The following is a 10,446-nucleotide window of genomic DNA, read 5'->3' on the forward strand; positions in this document are numbered from 1 at the left end:
ACAGCCTTATTTTAATTCTCAATAAGATTATTTTGCAAATTTATCCATTAATATAATTACAAGTTTTCTGCCATGGCTACATTCCTTCTTGGCAGTTGAAGCTAGTTCTGTATAAAAACTGCCATTTGCTTGCAATGCCTTCCCCATTGTTAGTCAGGGTATTTCCTCCACCAACAAACACTGGATAGTTTCTTACTAGATTTCAGCCTGAAACCCAGTTTCTTTGTATACATTCTGTCTTCTGTAATAACAATCATACATTAATTCCCTTAGAGAATAAAATTTATGGTAAGACATGACCAAAAAAAATTGCCTCGAATTTCAGTGAAATTCTGTCTCAAACAAGGGCAATTAAAAGCTAATGGCATACTGAGGATGTTATCAGCACAGTGATGCTACAGTGATGCTGACTGTCCACAAAAAAGGCTACTATCTCTGTCAGAGCATTAGCAAGTGACTATTGCCTTTCACCACTCTGGGAACAGAAGCAACAAAGACGCTTTGACAAAATTCCTATGATGCATCAGTGTTTTGTAGACAAAAGTAGGAAAGCTACTGAAGTAAAATTACTTACACTATTATCACTTAAAATCCATGAATACTCTCTCTTCTAACGTGAGGCACACATTCACAGCCAAAAAAAAAGTTCATGTGCATTCAGTATTTGCCTACCCTGTCTAACAGCTGGCACACTCCCAGCCTTCAGGTACAGCTGACATGTCACTGGCAGGCTCTACCTTAGTACTGAAATGGACTGTGATAGGGAAGGAAAAACAGACATTTGTTTTCAAAGTCTTAGGACAGGTTAGTACAGCACACAGAAGATAACTTAAGGAAGAAATGTTCTTCATCTTCCATCTCTGATCAAAAATAACTCTACCATAACAATATTAACATTTAGTTCAGGCTCTATCCCTCCACCTCATCCTTGCTTCAAAATCTTACTCAACTTAGTGAATGCCAAGACAGGATCAGATAATGTTTCAAACTTTACAAAAACAACTTTAAAAGACAGCGCTAGTTCCTGAAATCAGCATTCTTCAAAACCTGTTAATGCTATGCCAAACACAAAGGACAACAGGACTACGTGACACAGCTCTCTTCCATGAAGCTGTACCAATTCAAGGCATTGTTTTCTGAGCACAAGCAAGGCCTACAAATTAACATAGTAATTTTAACCAGTGCAAGACTGTAAAATCTTACATTGTGTCATATTAATTTGTAGTAATTAATAGTCATTATTAATACTAATCACTATTAAGACTAGTTAGTAAAATAGTAGTTTTACATTTTTTCAACTGACTTTTTTCCTTGGGTTTTTTTTGTTCATTACATGCCTTCATTTCTTACCTTTATTTTTCTAGAAGTTATTTAATATTATTTTCTTACAAGTAATACCACAAAGACAGATATGGTATGACAAAATGGTAAGTGCTAACATATCAGAGGAAAACAATACTTGGATCCATGGGTTCTTTGGTCAAACACAACAACAACAATCCTGAACAATATAAGAATACCTTTCTAAATAACTTCAACAATTCATTTAATCACTAAAACAAAAGCAAGACACACAAAAACAACTGTATCACATTTTTCAGCCACTTTGCAAGGCACAGTGTGTGGGATCAGGAGGTCTCTCCCTTTATACTTCTCTATTCAGAACACTAACCATACTGAGCCAGACCAATTCCATCTTGCCCAACATTCAGTCTCTAATACATATATTATACCTAAAGCAGATGCCTAGGAAAACAAAAAAAGAATAAGGTAAGCATTAGTTGTACTTCCCTACCAACACACCTTTCAGTGACCAACAATTTGCAGCTTCATAACTCCTGAGTCAGAACTGGTGCTCCAACCACACAAACGCTGTCATAAATCACATACAGAACAAATAATTAAGGAAGTATTCTGAAGTAAAACATGTCTATGACAGAAATCTTGGTTGGTTTTGTATCTTTGAAGTTTTTCAATAAGAACATCATGTCCTTCAAATAAAATACCTAGATGTTGAAATCATTCTTCCAAACATATGGTTCTATCTTCTTTCTTTTTTAAAACTAAACCTCTGAATAAAATTCACACAAAACAGTATCATCTGCCTTCTAAAGAAAACACCCTTCCTCTTTACCAATGCTCACTGAAATACGGTACCTAAAACCCAGATGACAGAGTTACACCTACTGATGAGAAGCCAGGTCAGAAAGATATCAATATATGAGTTGAATTACTTTGGTTGTGGTAAAAAGTACACAGGCTCTTCCATGGGCTGTTTTGGGATACCTAAATAAACCTGCACTCCTTGTATTGTAAAGTTTATTAATTTTGTTGAGGCCAAATTTCCCTAAAATGTACACAAACTTGAAGCCTGGGAGCATCAATAAAATCCTGTTTCCTCCTCTGGTTCTGTGCATTACCTAGAAATTTTAAGCAAAGCAAAAATATTTGCACCATGATTCTATTTGAGGTATACAAAAAACACAACTACAGATGATTATTTTAAGACAGAAGAAAAAAAAACTTTACTCAGAAGGAAAAGGAATAATTTTCTAAAATTCATAACTGTCCTAAAATAAATTTTTCATCAGATTTATAAAGCTCTATTAAACAAAAGAAATGTAGTACATTGCTGAAAAAAATCCACGATCAGGCTTAGTGATTGACCCTTTAGGTGCTGGTAAGAGGAATATAAATATTGCTGCAAATTTTCCATGCAGACATGTGCTAGTCATTTGATTGTCTTAGTTCTGCATTTTAACAACAGCATTTTATTGTCTTATTCGAAATTTGCAAGAGTAAAGACTCTCATCAATGTTCAGATATTGCACTGAACCACATGATGCATTTCTTAAAGCAGAAAACTTAGCAACTACCTATTGCTAACATCATTTTCAGAGGGAACTCTTGGCAGGATGGAGCTATCCAAGCTTTAGATTTTGGTGATGTTTATTTTGAAAAAAGTCCAATGTCAGAACTGAGCTATTTTTCTGCTGCAAAGTTTAAAAGATGCTAAAACTAGCTAGAACTTCAAGACATAATTCCAGATCAAAACACCCCCAAATCCAACACTTATAATGTACATGATTTGAGATTTGAAGCACACAAATACAAGTAAAAACTGTCAGAAAATTCTACTAAGTTTTTTAGCCATCCTACTTATTGTTTGTTCTTACTTTATTCATGGACATAATCTTATTTTCATAGTTGGACATCTCTAAAATGAAACACTGAAGTTCTCAGTTACTGAAGTTACAAAGAAAAAAATGGCTACAGAAAGTCTTCAAATGAATAGTTAAACAAAGTCTTACACTCACAGACTCATATTACAACCAGTTTCTGACATGATAAAAAAATTCCTCAAAAATCTGTTATAACATTGTAAACACCACAGAATTAATAAAAAATTCAACACTCCCCTCAGCCTTCTCTCCTCCATTTCCACTGAAAGTCTTGCTTTCTTCCCAAGATTAAATAAATAATTTCTCCTTCTCTATAAAATTTCAAATACTAAAATACCAAAGCAATATAGTTTAAATAGTCCTTAAAGACTGAAACTGACTGCATATTTTTCCTTTTTTTGCAGGCACTTGTTGAGAAATTTGGATTACATACCATTCCACATCACTGAAGTTAAATACCATCAAATTCAGTTCTTTTTGTCTGTCAAATAAAATGAACAAATGCATTTGTTGGCCTGTTCTACAAAAGCCACCAATAGAATATTAACCACTCTGCATTTCACTAACATGCTCAGAACTGCACAAGAAGAATACATCCAACCAGATTCCATTTAGACAAGATTGAAAATAGCCTCTAAAAGGCAATGCCACCATAGAGAGAAACTAGAATTCCATGAATCACTAACTTGGCAAAGCTATTAACCAACTTCTGCAGTTTAACTGTATCCTCATCTACAGTATTCCTAAGAAGTCCTTATGGAAGCCATTGCAGAAGGTGTCCTATGAAAGCAAAGCAAGCAGTGGTGACTGAGCTGACATGAGGCCACCTCAACTCATTCCTTCAGAAGACCATGTAGGATCTCACTGTGCATGAGGCAGCCTATCCAAAATAAACATCATTCAACTCAGTAAACTGAGAAGAACGAAGACAAAAGATTCAAGATCTAGGAAGATAATGTTGAAATAATAAGACCAGTTGAGCAAAAATAATTTAGATGTTTAGATATCTCATGCAAACCCTAACAAATCCACAGAACTCAAACTACCTTTCACCTAGAAATATTACAACAGAGCAGGAAGGTGAGCACATTAGAGATGCATGAGGAGGATGATTAGCCCGTAAACAAGGTGTATCACAGGCATGTTATACTAATAAATAGTGCCAGGATCTCTTTGCAACGCCCCACAAATCAAGCCAAAAGTAGAAGGAGCATTTCAGAAGATCAGCAAGAGAGTTAACTTTTCAGATCAGGTAAGTAGTGTTATTTTAATCAGTTAGAGGAACAGATTTTACATGTTGTAGATCTACTTTGATTGTTCTGAATTTTGATATTATAATGCACACTGTCACAGCTGAAATGAGGAGAAGCACTTAAAGTGACAGCTCTTCCCTAGGAGGAAAGAAAGAGAATTACCAGGAAAGTACTGGTTTTGACTATGAAACATACTGTGTTGGCTTCAAAGTGCCCAGCTGAACTCAGTCTGGTGATTGATAGTGAATGTTTTGTTGGCTGATATACAGAAGGGGTATTTCACTCAGTTTTATCTTGTCGCATTGCCACTTTTCACTGAGAACATATACCAAAGGTATCTTTTAGTAAGTAGTTCTCGTTTTTCATAAACATTCATAAATAACTGAAAAGGGGGGTGGCTATACCTCCTTTCCCACACATTTTCTACTCAGTCTCTCTGTTAGTTTACAGTTAATGTCCTTCTTAAAACAATGCTGAGAAAAGCAGTGGGCCAACTTAGGCAAAAATGTGCCTCATGACAAACTGAACCAATCCTTGGAATTCACCTTCCCTTGCAGCCAGCTGTTAACGCAGTCTGCAGTCTCCATAATCGTCTGGGGTCGAGAAACTCATCTGCAACAATTTTCCCTCCTTTTGGCAAACCCGGCCTAACAGAGAAAATCCAGCTCTGAGAGACATGTAACTGGATTGTTTTGAAGATGTTGACTAACTAAGGGGAGAAATCTAAAGAATAATGAGTTTAAATAGCAAGAGGATTTTATTTCAAGAAATTGCACAATGGGAATCATGGTCAAACAATTTCTTACATTCTAATAACATCAAACTATAGGCTGGTCATGTGTACGATCACATGTAATTCATGCATATTATAAATATCTGAAGATTTATAAGCATAACATTATCAACAACTGCTATAGTTAATAAAACATGGGAAAAATGATTGCAAGTCACATCAGCTTGACAGTTCTACTACATTACTAAACTACCCACTTAATTTCCTATCACTATAAATAGTACGCGTGAATTTCTTCCCACTCCTGTGGTGCCTCAAACCATTACACTGAGAACTACACTAACATCCAAAGCAAATGCAAGTACTTTCATCCTTTACTGTGTGTAAGGGAGAAAAAAATTCATACAAAAACACATGTTTTTTAAACACCTCCTCTTAAGATCATGTGTGATTTTTACGACAACTCACACCAGAACATGCATTTATTGCAGCTTATAAAACTTCAGAAATAATAAGCTTACAGCAGGGAGTAAATGTTCTTCCAGTTCTCTTCTTACTATGTAAATTAGGTTTACAATGCTTGACATCATGTTAGAATAAAGTATGCACCACATTACGTCCAGATTTACAGATTTTATTCTTGAGATAAGATCTAAATGACACTTCAAAGCAACTTTAGCAGTAAGTTCTTCACCAAAACTATCCTAAGCTATATTAGTAACTAGCTATATTACTAATTAGCCTGTCATGACAGATTAGTAGACAGTCTTTTGGTTCTTAAAGCACTTTTTCACCATTATTCTGCCTGCATCAAACTTACAGATAAATCTGCATTCTCAGGAATAACTTTATAATTAAGGTTGTGAAATACGGCAGAAACAGATGACCCATGGACTTAATAAGAACACCAGAAACAGATGACCCATGGACCTAATAAGAACACCATTAATTCTAACCCCTTAAATGGAGGATTAGAGTTTCTTAATTATACTCTCAGCAGGCCCAGCGTCTTGAAGATTTTTTCTTTTGTTAAATTCCAATATTATGTTCCTTACTTGGACACACTGCCAAAGGTTCCCTGACTTCGTTGTGAAAACCCACACCAACTTGTGTCACCACTGATTAGTATCCCTTCCTGTTGAAATATTTCTAAATATGGTAAAAAGAAGGTTCAGAAAATGATAACTATTTGGGCTTCATCCAGAGATTTGCACTCTTTGACAATACCTCTTTGACAATACCTCCTCAAATACATGGGCAGCTTAAAGCATTCTTTAATATTATTAATTTAATAGCAGTCTTAAACAACACTCTTTTGCCAACCACACCTAAAAAAAAAAAAAAAAAGAGGTGCACCCCTCAAAAACTCTGTACAAGGTTGACTCTAAACAGTAAGCTGGATGACCAGCTTCCATAGTACCAACACGCTAACAGGACTAGCCAAATGCTGCTAACTGGCCAGACAAACTGAAAAAAATTCTCCTGAACTTAAGCGATACTTATGCTCCTCAAAACAATGGAAAACAACTTAGTTCCAGATATGTTCTCTGCAATCCATCATCCTAAATGGTTCCAAAATAATATCCAACTGTTCTACAATACTGAGCAGCTGTCCAGTAGACAAGAATGCACAGCTATCACAGCAGTACTATCAACTACACCAGTGTCCGAATTCATATGAAATTAAGAACAGCTTCTGACTGCTTTTCTGCTTCAGGAATCTGATTTTCAACAGAAAACTTTCTTGCTGGACAAGAACAAAAGCAGAGCACTCAATTTTCACTCTGAGAAAAGAATTGAAAAATAACACTACGGCTTGACAACTTTTGGAAGTTTCCTGACAACATGAGAGCTTACTCTACAGATGATATCTTGTGAAGCCTGCCAAAAAATTCATCCAGATAATAGCACATTCCCAAGGGCCCTCGGAGAAGAAGAGCCTAGGGACACTTTCTGAGAAACTTCAGCATTCCCATCTCCCTGGCACAAATCCCGTTAAGTGATGGATAAAGGTACCAGGCTCCTGAAAGTAGGCTGTCACCAACTGAACAGCCTGCTGCTCCTCAGGTCTCCCCAGGACACCATGAAAGAGGTCAAAAGAAAGAAACTGTGTTTACCAGTGAAAATTAGCCTATTGCCCACTATCTGCTTTTCCAAGAACAATTTGGGATTGAGTGGTTATTTCCCTCTCCTCATACACTTAACAGAGTAACCTTTTTGAAAAATGTTAACTGGTGGTCATATTAGGCAAGCACAGTAGGTAAGGTGTTGGCATCCTCTGCACACAGAAAACAGGAAATAAACCACTGAAGTAGCCGCTGAGTGCTACTGCCCTGCATTGTGAGACTCACAGTGCTGACAAGCACATCCACTGGACAGAGCTCTAGAGAAGTCCATTCAAGCAGCCTGAGCTTCCCTGCCAGCCAGCAGCCTTAGGAAGTAAAAAAAGTGAACATCTGCCAGAACCTGAGCCTATCACTTTTTAATCTTATTAGTTCAAATCATTCTCACAGACATTATCACCAATGTTTCAATCCTCTAATGGTCCATGGAAAACTGGCAAGCAGTACAATCTCTTCCTCACTTTCAACTGCCAAATTACATTAGAACAGCAGAACAATTAGGAAGAATTATTTACCGCTTTCCAAAATAACTCAGTCAACTCTGCTACCAACAAAATCATTAACTGAAGTGCAGGTTAAAAGTGTTCTTAACAGTTCAAAATGAGAAGAGCAAGCTATGCCTTATTAAAATGCAACAGAAAAAGAATTTCTGAGAACATACATACAGACATACACGATTCATGTCACAGTAATTTATTTATGCACTAATCCTTTCCCCTGAAAAGACACATACTTTTCAGACAGTTTTGAGGTTTTTGTTTGTTTTCTTTAAGAGCGGGAAGAACTAAATCTGAGTCAAGACTTCTAAAGTTGGCTAAATCTTAAGAAACAATGTATCGATGTAGTTGAAAGTTACAAAGAAATTGGTTTCAAGAAACCTATAGAGTGTTACACTGCTGTAAGAAAATAATAGGGAGGCGGGCGGGGGAAGTGGGATACTTAGCCACATTACCTGATTTCCCAGACAAAACTTTTATCACTCAAAGTAAAACAGATGTCAGCAGCAGGTTGAAGACAAACCATATTACACAATCACAAATCAGACATACAAAACTAATTTTTAACTGCCTATACGTCATTTTACCTTCAGTTTGGACACATCAGCATTAAGCACAATTTTTGTCAAGTAAAAGCCAGACATTTCTTCTCCATTTAGTCTGGTCTCAGAAGAAGCAATTTGGGCATGACACCTGATCAGAGATCGTCAAGTTCTACTTGAAAGAAAAAAAGAAAGCTCCCACAGGAATACACTTTAAAGCACCAAATATAAAACGCTTTGACGATTTTCTCATGCCTGTCTGTGAAGCAACTGTAGACGGTGCTTTCTGCTGTTCATCCTTTCAGGAACACTCCAGCGCGGACCTTTCTCACTACTTGTTTTGCTGTGCTGGGCCGGCCGGCCCGTCCCCCACGGGCACCCCGCGCTCGCCCCCAGCCCAAAGGCCGGCAGGGCCCGCAGGAGCCCCGCGCTGTCACCGCCCAGGCCGCAGCCCCCGCCGGCCCCACCGGGAGGCGGCCCCGGCCCGGCCGCACCGTGACCGACAGTTCCCGGCCGGGCCGTCGCCGCCGATCCCGGTTCCCGGCTCCCGGCGGGGCGCCAGCGAGCCCAGCAGCGGCGGGCCGGGGGAGCGGGGCCGGCCGCCCGGGGGGTTCCCTTGGTGGGAGGCCGGGCCTGGGCGCCGCGGGAGCCACTTACCCACATCCTGGTCGAAGGGGTTGGTGGCGAAGAGCGGCATCGCGGGGCCGGGGGCGCGGGGCGGCCGCCCCTCCCGGCAGCGCGGCGGCAGCGGACAGAGAGAGAGCAGGCGGCGACGGCTCCTCCTCCAGCCCCGGGCACCTCCGCCACCACCTCCTCCCAGCGCCGGGGCACCGCCTCCCGCACAGCACGCCGGGAACCGGGGCTGGAAGCGGAGTGGAAGCGGGGCTGGACCGGGCGCCCGGCGTTCCGCGGGGTCTGCGACAAGCGGGCTCCACACCGGCCCCACCAGCCCAGGCCTGGCATCTTAGGGCCGGCACGGCGACCCTAGACGGGGTTTATATTATTTAGATCTGCGGAGCTCTTTCGTGCTTCCCTAGTTAGGAGGCCAATTGGGTTTGTGTCCAGACGCGTCTGCTCCCTATAGAAAATTTTTGGAGCTTCCTTATATGTTGGGCTGACTTGAATCTTTTCGTTGCTAATGCTATCATGCTTGCGACGTGGGTATCCTGACGGCAAAGGTTCAGGCTCGCAGCTTTGACAGCATCTTTCACAGCATGGCACGGGACTCTCACCGCTTCTCCGCGGTTACATCCCTTGGAGATCAGTAGCTGTCAGGTGGTCACAAGGTCTGGAATATCCTGTGGTTGCACAGTCCTATCTTGCTGCTCCACTTCATAAGACTATGTTACTGGCTTCTATAGGGTGTGTCCCACGTTAACAATGTGACTCATAGGATAAGACACGTTCTGCCTATTCCTGCTGTCACAGAAAAGTCATTATCCTTAAGGCCTTTTAGCACTGTTCGATTGCTATGAACTAGTTGCATTGCAAATTAAGTAAAACTGGGCTCATCTATACACTTGCGGGAAGAGTCAGACACAGAGCAATGAGGGCACATCACAAGAGTGCAAACAAGAAATGAAAAAGGTACTACTACTGTTTGAAGAGCAGAAACACTAGCTGCAATCAATAGCACTAACCATGCTCAATAATGTGATTGCTTGCATTAGGCAGACTTCTGACAAATCAAATGAAAACTGCACACCAAGCCTTTTCCCAAAGGGATTTACAATCACTAGGCCCTTTGTTATTTTACTGAAATTTTTTTCTGGGATCTCTAGTTCTGCTTCTTTACCTATCCACAACAACTGTTCTCAGTAGGTGATGCAGGTCAGCATTGATCTACTGCTTAGAACTGACTACTTGTAAGGAATAGCATGTTTTCTTTGGATTCTGCCTCAATTTGACGACATCTGCTAGATATTCTCAGAGGATGCTTTGCCTCCTCACCATTCATAATCCCTCATTATGTTCACGAAAGACATATGGTAGATGTTCTCTGAGCCTTTTTTATCCCCTCCTTTTTCATCTCTTCATTCTGATGGGTTTCAAAAGGAATTGTAAGAATTCTTTCAAAACAAGCAGAACTTTTATGCAGTAGTCCTGCAGGAAGAGC

General features: G+C 39.8%; 1 protein-coding gene across 1 annotated transcript in view; it reads right to left on the reverse strand.

Moving 5' to 3' along the window:
* Nucleotides 1-9,114, reverse strand: part of STAM (signal transducing adaptor molecule) — a 35,960-nt gene extending 26,846 nt beyond the window's left edge. Inside the window, exon 1 of the mRNA XM_027720561.2 lies at nucleotides 8,988-9,114. Within this exon, the coding sequence (XP_027576362.1) occupies nucleotides 8,988-9,027 (40 nt within the window). The 5' untranslated portion in view covers nucleotides 9,028-9,114. The remainder of the gene's footprint in view (nucleotides 1-8,987) is intronic.
* Between the last annotated feature and the right edge of the window lie 1,332 nt (nucleotides 9,115-10,446).

The sequence above is a fragment of the Pipra filicauda genome, unplaced genomic scaffold, assembly GCF_003945595.2.
Source record: "Pipra filicauda isolate LSUMZ 115617 unplaced genomic scaffold, ASM394559v2 scaffold65_size3143899_pilon, whole genome shotgun sequence".
Lineage (NCBI taxonomy): Eukaryota > Metazoa > Chordata > Aves > Passeriformes > Pipridae > Pipra > Pipra filicauda.